We start from the raw sequence: 19,060 nt of genomic DNA on the forward strand, positions 1-19,060 counted from the left end.
TGGTTTTTAAAAAGTTGGGAAATTTATCTGACAAAATACACTTACTGTATTATAATGCAGTTCAGAAATAAGTTTTTTTGATCCAATTTCTTTATTCTTGTGATTACTTAAATTTTTTTAAATGTTGATGCTTAATTTCATTTACTAGACATAAATATTTATTAGTGAATTTAAATGCAACTTTTTTAATATGAATTTTTTTTTTAAGTACTCATGATTTGTCAAATGAGCTTAATTGGTTGTCAGCAGAAAAGAGTCTACATAAAGCAGATTTTTTTTTTTTTAACCTTGTGGATTATTTAAACTTTTGTCCCTATGATAACATTTATATCTATTATTTAAGCATTGATTCTTTCCTAAATTTCTCCAGTACCAAACTGGTCTGAGTGTCATCTCAAGAAATAGTAGAGACAATACAAAATTTTTTCACATAGTTATAAGGGGGAATGTTGTAAAGGGAGAATTCAGATAGCAAGGTACAGCCCTGTGATTCTATCTGCATGGGGAATTCTTACTAAGAAAACTCTTTCTACCAGTGTAACTACTATTCTGAATCTTAGAATCTCAGAGAGTTGCCTAGAGTTCTTAAAACATTGCCCAGGGTCACAAAAACACCATGGATCAGGAGTGGATTTTGAACCTGGATGTATGTTACCAAGGTCAGCCCTTCTACACCATTCTACCCTCCAGCATGTAAATATGTTAGCTAAGTAAAAATTTAACTGTGAAGTATTAAATACAAAAGGAATATAAATAAAACTTCTGCTGTGATTTTTTTTTTCTTTTCTTTTCTTTTTTTTTTTTTTTAGTGGATCATCACCACCCCATTATATAACCTCTGTATTAAAGCAGAGCCAAGTTCGAACTCTCAAAGGTACGTATTAAAATTTGATGTTATGACTTATTTAAGAGAACATTGGAAAATATTTTATTAATTCCTATAGAATTTAATTTCTCAATAATACTATCACAGATATTCATTCTGTTTCTGTAGTTTATTGGCACATAGTTTTTTGTTTGTTTGTTTGTTTTGTTTTTTTGTTTTGTTTTTGTGTGTGTGTGTGTGTGTGTGTGTGCCAGTTCCTCAACATGTTTTTTAACCACATTTATTTATTTAAAAAAATGACTGAGCACCACTGTGTCAAAGAAATGGTATCAAAGGTTCAGTATTTGATGTGTATGACCATGTTTCCAAGAATTCTTCTTTTCTTTCCCATTTCAATAGAATCTGTCATTTAATTTGAGGAGAGACATTTTCACAGGTTTTTCCTATCAATTTCTGAGACATCTCTTAAGTAGACTTTAGTCAGATTTTCCTCCTCTCAACAGAAGAGATCTGTATATCAGTTTACCTCTTACACCTCCTCTGTTCTCTTTCCCCTTTCTCTATTTCTCTTCCACCCATCCACCTTCTACATCTTTCCACCCCCAAAACCTTCTTAGTACCTTTGCCTTTCCTCTGTATACTGCCTTCTGATACTCCTCTAGGGGAGCTATAAGCTATATTTCATTTTATGCCTTTGTGCTTATCAACTTCTATTTACATTTTCCCCACTAATAAACATGAGGAAGGTCTCAATTTAGAACAGTAGGGCTGATTCTTTCTGTTTTAGGGTAGCCTCACTTCCTCTAATTTAGAAGATGGCTACCCTCAGGTCAAATACAAATCAGATTCTTACTAGCTATGTCATACTGAGCAAACCACTTAACCTCTTTGTTTCAGTTTCCTTATCTGTAAAATGAACATAATAGCACTTACCTCCCAGGAATGTTATGAAGATGAAAATAGAAAATAACTGTCAGGTTACAAGTTAGCTTTTTTATTTAGATATTTCTATTATAGTGTGTCAGTTAGCAAGATTCAAAGGAATTACATGCTAAGTAAGCAAGAGAACAAAATGGAGAGTGTGTATTTTTTGTTGGGTTTTTGTCTTGTTTGAGTTTGGAAGGTAGCATCAGAAATCTACAGTCTGAGGATCTTGATTCAAGTCCTTCCTTTAATGCTTCCTATTTGAGGGATTTGCAGCAAATCATTTAACCTACCTAGGCCTTACGTTCCTCATTTATAAAAGGAGAGGATTGAAGGGGCAGCCAGGTGGCGAAGTGGGAGAGAGAGGGAGAGAGGAAGAGAAGGGGAGAGAGGATTAAATGGCTCCTAAGATTCCTTCCAGTTCAAATGTAAAATCTTATAAATATCTATTTGTATATTTAATTAAAGGTGAATATATAGATGAAGATATAACAATGGTGGCTAAGAATTTATCAATTTATATTGAGGTTATAAAATCAAAGAGATTAAAAGGACTAACAGTTAACTTATACCACCCAAAATTTTTCTGGGCCAATAATTCCAATTAGGGATTTCTTTTCCATTAAGATTCTCTAATTATGTATGTTTTCAGAGATTACAAAGTCTTTTCCATTTAAAACTGCATTGAACTTCAGCCCCCTTTCTTTATATTATTCCTTTACTTGATTAAATAAGAAATATCGATAACTATTTTTACATCTATTTTGAAAATAAAAGGCTACTATTTAGAAAAAAATAAGAAACACATCAAAAAGTTATTAGTCTGTCTTTACCATTATAAGACTAATATGGAGTTTTTAAAGATTTCAAGTCTCAAGAAAATTGCTGGCATTTTATCACCAGTTAAACTGTATACTAAATACAAAACAGATGATTTATTAAGCATTTGTTATGTGCCTAGCACTGTGCTAAGAGCTAGGGATATAAAAACAAGGAATTCAGAGTTACCAAAAGGGGAGCTAGAAACTAGAAATCTGAATTAGATATTGCTTATTATGGAGCACAGCCAATAAACTTTGGGAAGTTGCATGGAATTTAGATCCCTGATAAGGCAAAAAAATCACCTATTAGAGTCAGGACAGCCAGGGATAGAATCTATGTTTCCAGTAAGGCAGAGGATCAGAGAAAAGGGTCATGTTGAGGATACTGCCCTCTTTAAGTCTTTTGGAGTGGATGTGAGCCTATTTTTATTCTGTTTATAGTTCAATTATTACCATAGCATCTCAAATTTTTTAAATTGATAGGACCACAAATTTTTTTACATCTCTTCTTGCCACTTAGCTTAAGGAAACAAATACATACAAGCAAACATTGTGGCTAGTTCTACATTAGATCATTTTTAGTGAGATGCTAATTCATTAAATCTATGTACTATGGTTGTTAAAAAGAAGTAAGAATAAAGTAAAAAAAAATTTTTTTTGAATGAATCCATTATTTAAGTGAGCCCAGAATTAGTAATCTTATAAGTTTTACTTATGAAAATCTACCCAAATAATTATTGAGAACAGGTGAATTTTTTTTTTTTCTTCTGCTATGGTCACATAAGGATGTGTAGTTAGCCTGGTTTGCATTTGTATTAAGCAAAACAATAAAACACAGTAAAAGCCTATTGAAAAAAATGTTTTCAGTTATTAAGCATTTGTTTTTTTCTTTTCCTGTCTACCAGAGGGCAGGGATAGAATGGAGCGGGGACCCCTATAATAAATATATAGAGTTGAACAAAACATTCCTAAATCAGCCATGTGCAAAGATGCTTTTCATTCTATATATTTAGTCCATCACCTCTCAGGAAGTGGATACTTTTCTTCTTCCTTTCTCTAGAATCATGGTTGTGATTATTATATTGATCAAAGTTCTTAAGTCATGAGAATCCATATTTAACAAGGTTGTAAAATCAATGGCAGATAATTCGTTTTTATCTTCTAACCAGTCAGTGATTTGAACATACAAAGACAGCTTGTTATTTTTATCTCATTTCTGTTGAGAATATAACTAATTTCTGTTGTTGTGATGCTAAATTGTGCTTAGAATGTCCAGTGCTTTTCTCTTCCTTTCTCATAAAAAATATTAAAAGATTTCTGATACAGTATTTTTGGCTTCTTTTTTCATTTAATCGTTTACCATTTTTTTCATTGTCCTTTTGGTGTTTACCTTCATCTTGTAATTGCCAAGTATCCAAGTATATATGCTGATAGTTTGGAAGACTTACATTAAGATCTTTGTAGACTTTTTTCGCCTCATCTACAATATCATGCATATAAGGTACAACTCTTTATTCCTCTTGCTTGTGCTCTTCATTAATATCATTATGTGAAATGGCCAAATATCCTTTGAAATAATATCTCTTGCTAACTTTAGGCACACAATGAAACCAACTCTTCATTGACAGAGAGCATCTATAAATAAATATTCCTTCCATTTAGTTGTAGCTTCTTTTATTATTTGTTTTATAATAGTACCCTTATATATAGTTCACTTCTTATACTGGTATACTATTGTTTATTGGACAAAAATCTCACACTTGAAATATCAAGTTACATTAATATTTTTAGATATTATTAAGAAGAAAAAAACCATAGTATCCTCTGCCCCCTTTCCCTGTCACTTTGTAAAAAGAGAGGGATGGACCTGAAAGGACTAAAGATTGTCTTGTATTGTTTTTCTGTTTTTGTGAGTGGTTTTGGTCAACTTGCTGATGATTAGCCTTTCCCAACTGAACTACATGGACTTTTAGGCAGCCTGACATAGCCTCCATTTATTCATTTATTTATCTGTCTTATCTAATCTAAGTATTTATCCATCTGTTTATAAATGATATTATTGAATAATGAATAGATGATGAAGAAATGAATAGATATTCATTTAGTTAGAAGGTCACAGGAATGTTTCCTCTCCCCCCTCCCTTTTTTAAAAAAATAGCCTTTTATTGATAGAACATATGCATAGCTAATTTTTCAACATTGACCCTTGCAATCACTTCTGCTCCAGCTTTTCCCTTCCTTCCCTCTACCCCTTACCCTAAATGGCAGGCAGTCTCATACATGTTAAACATGTTAAAGTATATCTTAGATACAATATATATGCACATATCCATACAGTTCTCTTGTTGCACAAGAAAAATCGGATTTAGAAAGGTAAAAATAACTTGGGAAGAAAAACAAAAATGCAAGCAGTCCACACTCATTTCCCGGTGTTCTTCACTGGGTATATAGCTGATTCTGTTTATTACTAATCAATTGGATCTGAATTGGATCCTCTCATTGCCAGAGATAGCCACTTCCATCAGAGTTGATCCTCCAACAGTGCATCACTGTTCCAGTTTTCCTACATCCCCTCTAACAATCGTCATTGACATACCCTTTAAAAACTCGAGTTTATCTCTTTGGTACAAGGAGACATAAATTTTGGATTTGTGTGGAAGCCATTAAAAATATGGGTACAAGGTGCTTCCTCAATTAAAATTCTTAAATATGTTTAAATGTAACTATGAAGATATATTTTTAGTTTAATTTTAGATATTAGAACAGATTGAGCACTATAAATTGAAATGGGAGGGGGAATTTCACCTAGAGATTATCATCTTTTTTCCTAAGACTTCTAAGTTCATAATTTGTTTAAACTGATATTAATCAGGGATCTTTGATTAGTACAGTTTTGGGGGGATTGTAGAAGGTGCCACACTTGTAAATTTATTTTTCACTGGTTTATACTGGTTCTGTGAAATATAGAAATCTACTATTAAAAGTGATGTTTGTTTTATAAAGGTTCTATAGGTTAATATTGCAACAAGCATTGTTATTTGGTCTTTAATCTGTAAACTGAATGAATAATGTTTTGTCCATATTATTAGTTTTCAGATATATATATAAATGTTGTTGTATTTAATACAATATAAATTTATTTGAATTTATTGCTGACCAGAGACTATTTGCATAATAACTGCTTCTATCATATTTATGATTTAATTATGAACTCCAGATTTAATTTTTTTCCCCTAAAATTTAAAATTAATGCAAGACTCAATGATAGAACATTGAAACTCTTTATTTTGAAGATTTATAGATTCAGTACAGGGGAATGTTGGAAAGTAAGCAGTGCTGTATGTAGCAGTCTGTGATCCCTATAATGGTTTCATTTGGCTCTTTGTACAGTCTAAATTTTAATGTTAGCATTTATTTTAATGTTATATTTATGTCTGTATGCTAATCCCTCATTGAAGTTCTTACTTTGTTAGTAGCCAGTTTGGGTTGGTAGTTCTCATCACCTTCTCATCTTGCTCATATGCTTTTGAATACTTATGGAGAAAGTCATGAAATTATACCATTTAAATTTACTACATCATGTTATTTAATTTTTACTATGCCAAGATTGCTGCATGGTGGATTGTTTTGTTTTGTTTTTCTTACTCTTGTATTACACTTAATACAGCAATTATTTCAAAAGTTTGCTACTCAGACCTCCAAGTAACTCCATTATTTTCAATGATTGTCTCGATTCTTACTTTAGAAGATGAAGAACCTTTAACATGAATTTTGTCTACTTTTCTCTTTAAAAAATTCAATTCCTTTCTTATGTTTTCTTTTCCTTCTATCTCAGAGGAAGTGGTAGCTATTAATTTATATCCATGAACCTTTCTCCTCCATTTGCAGAGTCATCAACCATCCTTACTTTTCTGAATTTCTATTCTCAATCTCTGTTTCCCTTCATTGACCTTTTTTTTTTTTTTCTGTTTGCAACCAGGCTAGGTTTCCATAATTCTAAAAATAACTTTTGTTCCATCTGGCTCCCCTCTTATTTTTATCCCATTTTATCTTTCTCTTCATTATCATTCTCTTTGTTAAATATCTACTCTAAAGTTAATAATTTTGCTTCAGTCCATCATCATTACTAACACTGCTATCTTAAGTTGTCACCCAATCCAATAATTTTTCCACTTTTTACTCTTTCCCCTCTCTTCAGGTTTGACATTTGATCATCCTTTTTATTCTTGGTTCTTCCTGTGCTTTCTAAGATGTAGTCTTATACATCTCCTCATACATATCTAACTGCTTTTGCTATCTCCTTTACCTTTTGCTCCTCCTTGTTAAATGGAAGCACACACATACACATATCTCTCCAATTTTTTGACCCTTTTGTTTTTTTTGTAACTTTTATTCAATACTTAATTGTTTATGGAAGGTACTAGCCTGGGCACAAGAGAGATAAAGAAGTTTTCTCAAAAACCTTCAGTTATTCTTTACTTTTCTTACAATTGTACCTATCTTCCAGAGTTGTGAAGCTTAAATGAGATAATATTTGTAAAGGATTTTATAACCCATAAAGTGCTACATAAATATATAAATGCTAATAGTGGTGGTATTATTATTAGTAATAATATACCTGAATTACTCACCACAACTTAAGTTATTCATAACTCTTCTCTATCACCTCTCTAAATGTGTACTTTGCTTAAACCACTCCCTACATGTAGAATGCATTCCCAGCTCATTTTTCCAGCCCATCTCCAATTTATTTTTTGAAATCTTTCCTTTTCAGTGTCCCATTTAAATACTATTTACTTGTAGTAGTAATAGTAAAACTAGCTGGAAGTCATAGCTAGAAAGGAACTCAGCATATAGTTAAACAAAAAACTCTCATAGCATTTTATGTGCTTTTCCTATTTAGTTGTTCTTCTCTTTAGCAGTTACTTCTGGTTTTTTTGTTATAGTTTACTTGAATAATATGCTTCTTGAGGCAGGGAATCTTATTCTATTTGATTTTGTACCTTCTGTAGAACCTTTCACATAGTGAGTGCTTGAGTGAATGAATGAATAGTCTTAAAAAGTCTTGAATAAGAAGCTGAAGATCTTAGGGGCACAGCTGTTATTGTCATCATTGGTGCCCATTTAAGACAAGGGATTCAGAAGAAAAAGGCAATTTGAGAATTTAAGAAGATGATCTTTAAGAATAGTATTTGGGTTTATGGATCATGGTTTTAAAGTATAGGAATATCAGGCTTCCAGCCAAGAATGGAGTGTTGGTAAAAAGATATTTACCTAGAATCTTAAAAATCTAGGCAAAAGAGTTATAAAATAAAAAGGAAGTGAAAGGGGAAAAAAATATTCACCAAGCTAGATGCCAAAGAGAGTAGTTAAGTAGAAAAAGAATAATCAGGTATTACCTCAGATCCCTTTCACCAGAAGTCCACAGGAGACAGAATTGGAAAGGAATCTTTAAAACCTAAAACTTTGGCCTCTGCTGTCTATACAGAAATAAGGAAGTACTAAGTAAGATGCACTAAAGATTCTAGAGTAAAGAAGCAAATTTGACCTCAGTGATTATCACTGAGATCTGATGGAGTAAAATATATGACTAGAATGTGGTTTTGAAAAAAATTAGCATGAGTAAAATTGGAACCTGGTGTTCAATGGTAACACTGTTTTAAGAAGACATGCATGAGCAAATCCAGGAACAAAAATAGGGGGCAGGAAAGAATTTCATTTGTGTAAAAATCAGTAGAGATACCAGCCAAATAGAAGTAATACTGCCATTGGAGTATGCTGTAGATCACCTTGATGAACCAAAAGAGGAAGTAGATGTTTTTGAGAAACGGATCACAGTTCTCTGCCAGTATGTAGTATGTACATTTATGTAGTCTGATGCAGGACTCTATCCAGATTACTACTGAAGCTAGATAATTCTTTCTGTCCAAAGCAGAAATGTTAACAAATTCTTGTCTTACCTTAATGATGATCTTATCCTTTAAAAGGTACAAGAACAAACAAGGAGAAATTCTGAATTCACCATCAAAGAGGAAGAAGTTACTGAGATGGAATGATATGAGCCTTGGGGGAAATCATGAAATGTCATAGGTAGACAAGATCTCAGTGACTGGCTAGTCTAAAACATACTTGAAGATGAATCCTTTTTGCAACGTACCAGACATCCTACCTCAAGACATCGGGTCAGAGTGAACTTCCTTCTAATCACCTATACCAACTTAGAGTAGCTCAAATTGAGGTTTTTCTTTAAGCCTAAGATAGCTCATATTGAGCCCAGATTAGCATCCTTGTAACTTGCATTTGATGCTTCTGTTCTGTTTTCTGGAGCCAAGCAAAACAAGTCAGAACTTGGTGCACTTCGAAACAACTCTGTAGTTTTCTTTGCCTCAAATTATTTCCTCTGGGCTAAAGATAGCGTGCCCAGTTCTTTCAACCATTTCTCATAATGTGAGTTTATGGCCCTTCATCATCCTGGTTGTCCTTTTAAACATTAAGTTTATTAATATTCCTCCTAAAATTTGTTACCCAGATTTGAACAATGTATTCTGACCATGGCAGACTACATTGAGATTATCTCCTTCTTATGTTTATAGGCTATAGGATTTTTATAGGCTGTTTACTTATATTGAAGTTGCTAACTAACTATTGCGTTTTGAAAGTTGTAACTGATGACATGAAATATGCGTATATTTGAAAAGCTTGCTAAACTTAGGACAGCACATTGCTAAGGGTTTAAAGATAAGGTAGGTAGATTTCTGTTGGTGTATTTGGAGTGGGGTGAAGTCAGTTCTGAAGTTACTTTTTTATAAGTGTTTACTATGTACCAAGCACTATAAAAACAGAAACAATTCCATTGAGAAGGGTAAGAAAAATACATGGATAGTGAATACAACAGACAACTTAAATTTTAGAAGATATGCAGAAAGTGAAAACATGTTAAGACAACAGAGGGTCAATATATTAGCTTGACACAAAAAGGTAAGATTAGTGTTGAGTATTAAGTCTGAGCATGAGTTAAAGAGAACAGGAAAAATTAAGGATAACAAAAGGAATTTTTATTTTTTTAAAGCTTATGTTGGGAAAAAGAAAGAAGGAAGGTCACTGCTTAGGGTAAATGGGAAGATGATAACTGACATAAGATAGTTCTTTTTCTTTTGTTTTTCTTTTCATAGGAGGATAGTCTTTAGGTTGGAAAAGACAGAGCAAAAATGCCATAAGGAATTGATACCCAATATTATTAGTGAAATATAATAAGGGAAAACCTAGTCAATCATGATGAATTTTAAGTTTTCTGACTCAAATGGACATATTTAACTTTAAACATGATGGTCTGTCACTCCAGGTGCCAGGTGGGGTTCACAGATATTCTCCAACCTAACAAACCTTGGATAAATCTCCTAGCTTCTCTGACTCTCATCTTCCTCATCTGTAAAGGAGAAGGTTGAATTTGGTGACTTTTATGATCTGTTTCCACTCTAAATTTGTGGTTATATATATATTAAAAGCACTAAACCAACTGGCAAATGTGATCTCTGAGTTATCAGCTATTTTTAAAAGATCATTGAGGATAGGGAAAACATGGTAGTATTGGAAAAAAGTAAATGTCTTGGTTTCCAAAAATAAGGGAAATGAAGTTAGCAAAATTTAGTATGTATTATTAAAAGGTGTGCTTAGTAAGTATCCAGACAAATAGGAATCATAAAAGATTAGTGTGACTTCATACAAAGTAGATCATGGTAGATTAATCTCGGGGTGGGAGGTATTTGAATAAGGTTACTAGCTTTGTAGAATAGGGGAATGTTGGAATTACAGTGAGGTCCTGATAATTTGAATACTGAATCCTAAAAAGTGGTCAACTGTATTTGAATTTACAATATTTGAAGGTAGAATTATATGAGTCATTTGATAATTGGATATATGCAGTGTGAATTTATTTTTGGGAGGAGGGGATTCATTTTTCACTAATCAAGATTTAGCTATATATATTTTATTTTTTCCTATCTCTTATAGAATGGAAAAGATAGAGGTAATTTTTGGTTAGGAACTGGTTTATCAGACCCGCTGAATAGTCATTAATGTTTCCACATCAGGATAGAAAGAGGTCTCCAATGTTACACTTAAGGATCTATGAATAACTTTTTTATAACTTTTTTATGGATTTGCATAAAGGGATAGATGACATGCTAATCAAATTTTCCGATGATACAAAGTTGCAAGGAATAGCTAACAATGAAAGAGTTAGAATTTAAAAATATTTTGATTGGCTATAATATTGGATCAAATCTAGTAAGATGAAATTTAATAGCATTAAATGCAAATCCTACCATTTATTAACAAAATCAACTTTCCAAATACAAGACATGATTTTAAAAAAAACCACAACAACAACTATCATTTTGTCTGAAAAAGATTTAGAGGATTTAATGGACTACCAGCTTAGAATGAGTTTCAGTAATGTTATGAGGTAGGCAAGAAAGTGATTTAAAAAAATATAAAGTGAATGTCATTTGGGGCTACATAGTATCATTGGTGGGGCAGTCAAAATGTTTTGCTTTCTCACTGCCACTTCCAAGGCTTTCTCCTCCTTCAAAATTCATTCTATCTAGCTTTTCGGTTTTGTTTTCAGTTTTGTTTTTGTTTTTTTGATGAGGCAATTGGGATTAAGTGACTTGCCCTGGGTCACACAGCTAGGAACTGTTAAGTGCCTGAGGGCAGATTTGAACTCAGGTCCTCCTGACTATAGGGTTGGTGCTCCATCCACTGTACCACCTAGCTGCCCTCCTTCTAGCTTTCTCACTCAATCCAGGTTCTGCTAGTTGTTATCTACCAAAAAGCTTGGTAGAAAACATTCCTTTTTTTTTCCTCATTGATTTCAGTGCCTGGTTCACAGTTTCTCTCTCCATCTCAACTATTCCCTTCATATTCAGTGACTTCAACATACATATTGATGCTCCTTCAAGTTCTTTTACTTCTCCATTCCTCAGTCTACTCATTTACCATGATTTATTCATTCTATTTCACACGATTATACCTTAAATCTTATAATCACCCCTAAGTATTCTGTATCCATCATGTTTGAGAACTCCAAAATTCCTCTGATATTCATTTATTCCATCTCTCCTTATGCCTCACTAATCCAGAGACTATTCTCTTTCTGTGACCTCCAGTTCTTGTCATTAGGCCATCACTCCTACTCTTAGAACCAGTTCATTCTGACATTCTTCTTTTTAAGAGATATGCTAAAAAAAAATGAACAAACTCAACAAATTGACAGATTATGTTTTTATTTCATGGTGGCTTCTAAAAATTATTTCCTTGTTATGGTCTTAGAATTTGCCACTAAAGTATCTGAATAAGTTGAGTCTTAGTCTCACCTCTTTTGGCATTCATCCATTCTTCAGTGTCTTTTAAGTATTTCTGAGAAATTTTCTTGTACAATCTCTAATGCGAATTACTGTCAAATTGTTTGATCCTGTCATCTTTATCACATTGGTAAGGCTAGTCATTGCAATTGTCTTGAATTTCTCTACAAGAACTGTGGAATAAAGTGATAAAATATTTTATTACACTTTAAGTATCATTTTACTACATTGAAGTAGAAAAATGGAAGATTTTTTTTATGCTTGAGCCTTATTTCAAATTGGAAATCATGTAATATGAAATAATTGTTTTGTTTTATTCAGTCCTTTTTTGATTTCTTCACTTTTTAAAGTGAACAATAGCTTAAGTGGGCTGATTACTTATGTGAATTGATGAAATCCAGTTTAACTGGTCCCTGTTCTGTAGAATGTTTGTTTGCTAAGGTTTAATTGCTTCAAAGACCAGGCATCTCCCCATCCTAGCTCTTTTTATGTTGTAGTACAGTTAGAGATAAGTTTCTTTGATCCCTAGTCCTTATTCCTCATTTTTTAAGCAGTGGTATAGACTATCTTGTCTCACTGACAATGTGGCAATCATCTATTATCTTCATAAAGCATAGCTTGAACAGTTGTACTTCCATGTTCTTTGGTTTTCCTTCTCCATCTATTATGTATATGTCTTGCTTGTATTTATTTCTGTACACATTGTTAATAAACATTTGGCAATTGCAATGATTATCTCTCTTTATTTTATATATTATCATTATAATTGACACATAATTCATAATAGCTGAGATTTGTATACCATGCTAAGTATGCCAGTTACCATATATGATCACATTTGAGCCTCACCACTGTCTGTAGTGGGCACTTGGATGGCACAATAGATAGAGTGCTGGTCTTGAAATAAGAAATTCATCTTCCTTAGTTTAAACTGTAGGCAAGTCACTTAATCCCGTTTACCTCAGTTTCCTCATCGGTAAAATGAACCAGAGAAGGAAATGGCAAACCTTTCCAGTATCTTTGCAAAAAACAGAACAATACAAAACTCAAATAGGGTCACATAGAGTCATACATAACTGAAAAAACTAAACAATGAAAACAATGTGATGTAGATGTCACCATTTTAAAGATGTGAAAACTGAGGTTCAGAAAGAGTAACTGGCCCAAGATCATAGAGCCACTCAATGCCTGAGTTTGGGATTCTGACCCAAGTGTTTCTGATTTCAAGTCCTTAAATAATTGTTGTATTCGTGTATAAAAACATCATTTGTATCAGGAGGCTGTCATTGGCAACTTCATTAGTTTTATGTACTTGGTTGTTTGAGCAGTGAGGTTTGCATAAATTAATTCTTGGGCTAAAGTCCTTGGCTTTCCTTCAAACTAGAACCTTGAAAGCTGTTTTAGCTTTTCTTCAGCGAACAGTATTAAAGGTTTAAACAAAGTAGTTTGAAATGTATGAATGAAGGTATCAACTTAAAAAAAAAATTTCAATCATCTTTATTGGTCAAATTATACTGTGTGCATTCCAAATACTTATGCATGTGATGAAAACTTATTATACAGAATGAAATTCTGCAAAACTCTAACCTTAAATCTCAAAAAACACAATACGTCTGATGGTCAAGAGGAGATAAATTAAACCACAACTTTATTTCAAAAATACTTATCAAGCATTTAAAAAAAAAGCTGCTTCAAGATTCTCATACTAAATTTTAACAGTACAGTTTGTTTTGTTTCCTTAAGTTAATTGGGATAAAGCCAAAATTATTTGGATAAATCTGCTACCAAGTCAAGTACTGCTTCTTAAAGAAAGTTAGATAGAAAACTGTTACCAAAAAATTTCAAGAAAAAAAAATACTATATTTAAAAATTGATAATTTTCACTAAGGCCTCTGGAATTAAGTTCTATTTAGGTATCAAATTTTTTAAAAAATGTTCTTTTAACAAAATTTCTAAAATGTTATTAATATTAAGTTTTCTCATTACAGAATCTGATATTGATGCAGCCACTGCTATGATGCTTTTAAATACATCTATTGAACAAGGAATTTTAGAATGTAAGAAATTATTTTTTTTTTAAACTGGAAAACATTTTGGACTTACGGGCGTTTTTCTATTACAATGTAAAGTATTAAGGATTTTAAGACCTTAGGTTTCTATTGCTTTCTTTGCTTAGTAAAGCAATCTGTGTTTGCTTGACACCATTAGTTTTATAATAGGTCAATGGATTTAGAACTTGAAATCATGTTAGGTCCCACACCTTTGATTTGCCTTTGAGAAAATTAAAACCCAAAAAATTAGGCCCATGACTCACCCATGCATCACATTCATGTAGTAGAGCCAGGCTAACAAAATCTAATGCCCTTTTGCATTACACTGTGCTGAAATTGTGCTGTACCAATAAATTGTACAGCATTTTGAGAAAATTAAATACAATTTTAGATAATCATATTTAATCAGTAGCTCTGCCAAGGAAAGATGTTGTATAAATCCAAAGTAGTAGTTTAGTTGTCTCAGAAAGAAAATCTTTATATAAATAGCTCTTCATGTTGAGGTAAATATTGTATTCATTGATTGAACTTCATTTTATACAGGTGAGAAGCCTTTGCCACTCAAAACAGCTTTACAAAAGAAAAGGAGTTTTGTTAGTGCATTTAGCCATTCCAGTGCCATAAATTTACAAGAGAGTGATTCTGCAGTCAACAATATTGATCCAAAGGAAGATCACAATTACAGTGCGAGCAGCATAGCAACACAGCGTTGTGCATCCAGATCCAGTGTGTCTTCCCTATCTTCTGTTGATGAGGTGTATGAGTTTATCCCAAAGAATAACCTTGCAGGAAGTGCAGGAAGTGATGGCAGTGAAGGGTTTCACAGTGAAGAAGATACAGACATTGAGTATGAAGATGACCCTCTTGGAGACAGTGGCTATGTATCACAACCTTGTGCAAATACCTCTGACAAAGACCGGCCCACCAAGAAGCCTAAAAGAGAGTCATGTCAGGAAATTGATGAGGAGCTTAAAGAGGCAGCTGGATCTCTGCTGCACCTTGCTGGAATCCGCACATGTTTGGGTTCCCTAATAAGTACTGCAAAGATCCAAAAGCAAAGGAAAAAATAGTAATACCAGATAGTGTGATTTTTTTTTTTTTTTTTTTTTTTTTTTTTTTTTTTTTTAAATGTGGCAATACTCTTCTACTTTCTCTTCACAAGAGAGATCAAAGCCATAATGGACTTCTTTAGCTGGGAGGTAGGGGTGGGGGTGGGGGTGTATTAATATTACCATTTTCCCTTTATACCTTCTTCTTTTTTTTTTTTTATCACTGCAATTAGGGTCATACTTACCTAGTATTGGGCCAATCAATGCATGATTGAAGTATTAATAGCAAATTTTAAGAAATCATTGATTCAGAAATTTGGAAAACTTCCACAGAGAAATCCTCAGGCTTCCTCTTAAGACTGTAGACAAAATCTTTCCCAGATGAATATCTTTTGTTGGTGTAGAAAATGGGATAACATGCCACTCAGTATAACAATTTTTCCATTCTTTTTAAAACCACTGAATACAGTGGATAAATTGGCTAAAAATGATGTTTCCCCCTTTTATCTTATTTACTTTATTTACCGGTGTAGAATATGTTTTTAGTGAATGCTGGTTGAAACATAACCAAGTAGAGAAAAAAGTTAAATTTGAAAAGATGTTAGGTAGCTAAATTAGAATGGCTGCTAGAATGTTTATACAAGAAGAAAATGGGGAAACTTGATTTTTATTGTAAGTTTTTAAGTCCACTCCATATCTCTTTTAAGATCTTTTGAAATTCTTTGGCTTATCTGTTGTTAGATAGACTGTATTGGGGGCACTTTTGTTTTTACCCTTAGTGCTTTAAATGAGTAATTAGTTGGCCAGTTTTCTGTTAACTATTAAGTTCTCTTTATAAACAGATAGCCAATGAAATGATAATATGTAATAATTTTCATTTGGTAGACCTTTTCAATGAAAAGTTCTCTTCCTTATGTTGTCTCTGTGGGAACAGTGATAATTACAAATTATAATCATTATAATTTAAATGGAGTGTAGTGTAAAATTTGGTTCATTTTAGCAATTTAATGCCTACTATGTGCAAGACGCTGTGCCAGACACTAGAGATATAAAGACAAAAAAGGAAGCAATACTTGCTCTTTTGGAACACATAATCTACTAAAATAAAAGTTTTAAATGTTTACAGTTAAGTAATATGTAATTTTGGGAAAATCTATACAAACCCAGGGTAAAATAAGTATAGTCTTAATATTTGAGAATTAGAAAAATTAAGCCCCTTTGGAAAAAGCAGTATAATATCCAAATGTGCCATTAATCTTTAGTTAATAGATATCACTACTTCTAATAATGAATCCATTGGTTGAGGTTAAGTATTATTTGAATAGTTCTACCTACATAAGAATGATTTTCTGATTTGAAGTTATAGTTCTTCAGAAAAATCTACAGATTTATGGTGAACTCAAGTATTTATTACATGGAATTTTTCCTTTTTTGGGCTTTTGGAAGGAAATCTTTTAAAAGTTTATCTTGATCCTTTTTTTGTTTCCTTTTTATTTAAGATTTTCCTTGTGGGATTTTTTTCCCCAGAAAATGACTTCCTTTTCTTTCCTGCCTTGTTCAGATGATGTTGCCTTGATGCTTTCAAAAAATTTCAAAATCTTAGGAATGTTAAAAGGGATAAAACAACTTCATGTTTAATTTTTAAAATTTGTTTGGGCATAATTTTCAAATAAGATGCATGTTAATAAATGTCTTTCTTTCACAGAAACCTTAAGCAGGGATATATATTGTTAAATGTTCTCTGTTCTGTGTTAATGTCACATATTTTAGTGGTAAATTGACCTGCTTCAGCCTTGTTAGTAGAATTAGGGGGAGTGTGGAGATAGTCATTTTATTTATTGTTCATGAAAAATAGCTCTTAAGCACAACTAGGTTATATTTCTTAGTGTTTTGTTTTGTTTTGTTTTTTTATTCAACCATATATGATGCAGTTATCAGAGGACATTAGCATCCCTCACTAATAACTGTTAGGTAGTAAATATAACACAAGTGCTTATTACCACAGTTTATACAATATAATCTTTCTCCTACTAGGTTCAAAATAGGGCTTTTTACTTTTAAGATTGGGAATTAGCTCTGTTTCATGGCTAGGCCCAACAGACCAGGTGTGTGATATCTAGCAATTTATTTATAACAAATTTCTACTATAACAACCACTTAAATGTCCCAGGGAGTTTGTCACAATGGAATTTTGTCATTGTGGCTAAAAACCATGACTTCATTTCAAATATAATTTGCCATATGTCAAAATAATAGAAATAATATTGAAATGTGTATTGATCCATATAATGTTCCCCTATTGCATTTTTTACTTACCATAGTTAGTATTCATTTTTCTTATCCCAAACAGAAATCAGTGTCTTCTAAATATATACATATATATATGCACACATACATATATGTATATGTATATATACACACATATGTTACTTTGCATGTGCAATGTCTTACCAAAAGTTATGTCTTCATTTTATTTTTCACATACAGAGAAAGAACATAGCCTTTTCATAATATAGATAGGAGAAATTTCTTTTAGTGAATCATCTCCTTTTTTCTCCAGTCTTGTAACAGTAAGTTTTTCATATTTCTCCCATATCCAGCATGGCTTCTTTTAAGTTAAAGAATTTTTTTTGTAAATAGTATAAATTTGGTATAATCGGAATGAGAGGGGAGGGATTGTAACTTTTTTTCCTTTGCTTACTTTGTTTCTTTTTTCTTTTGGGCTACTTTTCATGACATTATGTAAAGGGTTCATACCAAATGGTCAACTAGATTATATTTTAGCAGGAATTCAAAGGTAGGAGGAAGTATATCTGGAGGAATGTGTGAGACTCGGTGCATCAGGAAGTCTTTCCTGCCAGTTTAAACAGCAAATGTGGATACTTCACAGAGCTCTAAAGACTATTGTCTTGGATTCGACAGCAACTTTTTTTGACATTTTGTGAAGACCATAGATTTTGTTGAAATTTTGAGGCTTTCTGGTTTGCAGCTTCGCTAGAGTTCTTTGTTAGTCTGGAAAGGGAAATCTTTGATTTTAAGCAAAGCTTACTCAAATTTGTTAATAATGATGTAGTCAAAATATTTATTGACAGGAAAAGTAGGATATTTTAAGCATTATACCTGCCATTATTTTTAAAGCACATTCTTTGTATCTAACTGCCAGTGCCATTATCAAAACTTTTTTTTTAATATAAATGTATGTTTCTATTCAGCTAAAGTACTTAATTTAAAAGTATTATGTTGCCATCATATAGTGATATGAAACAATTTACAATTGCCAAGTCATTTTAATTATTATTTATTTAAAGTAAAAAATGTAGAAATGCAATTTGAGTTATACTATCCCTTAATCCTTTTTTCTAATGTAGCATAAGAAATGTCCTGGGCTGTAGAATAATTCTGCCAGTAGATGACCAGTTATGAGTGAACCTATTTTCAGTTCCAAGTCTTTTGCTCATTTTAAAAACAATTTACAAATGTTTAGTTTTTGTATCTAATCTCTGTTAATTAAAATGTTTATAAAGTTTATTTTTACCAAAGAGATGCAATTCATTAAGATAAAGTATTGCAGAATAAACTTTGTTTTGTAACATTTGTACTTGCTTTTTTTTCATTGGGAGTATAGGTGGGTAATACATTGTTGCTGTATCTTTTTTTGATGGGGAAATTTGTTGGAATTTCATCTTGGGAAAAAAAAAACAATTCCATGACCCCCAAAAAGAACTATATTCTTCCTATTTTGTAAATGTGGGAAGTCCCTGGTTGTAGAACAGTGCACGTACTTTCAGGAGTTTGGGGGAATATGTTAATTGATTTTGCTGTTTTATTTTTTTTCTCTCTTGTTTTCTTTAAAAAAATTTTTTTTAAATATAGGATGTCTCTCTGGGAGGCATATAGGGAGAAATTTAATTGATATGAAAACAAAAATCTCAGTAGTTTTTTTATTGTTTGTTTTTAAAGAATAAACTTATTGGAGATAGGGATGGTCATATTTATCTGTGTATCACTAGCAAAGCACAGCGACTAA

General features: G+C 32.2%; 1 protein-coding gene across 3 annotated transcripts in view; it reads left to right on the forward strand.

Annotated features, from left to right (window-relative positions):
- FOXN2 (forkhead box N2) overlaps positions 1 to 18,627 on the forward strand; it is a 61,763-nt gene extending 43,136 nt beyond the window's left edge. For all 3 annotated transcript variants that reach the window (XM_074286784.1, XM_074286786.1, XM_074286785.1), the window contains exons 4-6: positions 810 to 874; positions 13,922 to 13,990; positions 14,528 to 18,627. In XM_074286784.1, the coding sequence (XP_074142885.1) occupies positions 810 to 874; positions 13,922 to 13,990; positions 14,528 to 15,054 (661 nt within the window). In that variant the 3' untranslated portion in view covers positions 15,055 to 18,627. The remainder of the gene's footprint in view (positions 1 to 809; positions 875 to 13,921; positions 13,991 to 14,527) is intronic.
- Positions 18,628 to 19,060: the final 433 nt, after the last annotated feature.

The sequence above is a fragment of the Sminthopsis crassicaudata genome, chromosome 2, assembly GCF_048593235.1.
Source record: "Sminthopsis crassicaudata isolate SCR6 chromosome 2, ASM4859323v1, whole genome shotgun sequence".
NCBI classification, from domain to species: Eukaryota; Metazoa; Chordata; class Mammalia; order Dasyuromorphia; family Dasyuridae; genus Sminthopsis; species Sminthopsis crassicaudata.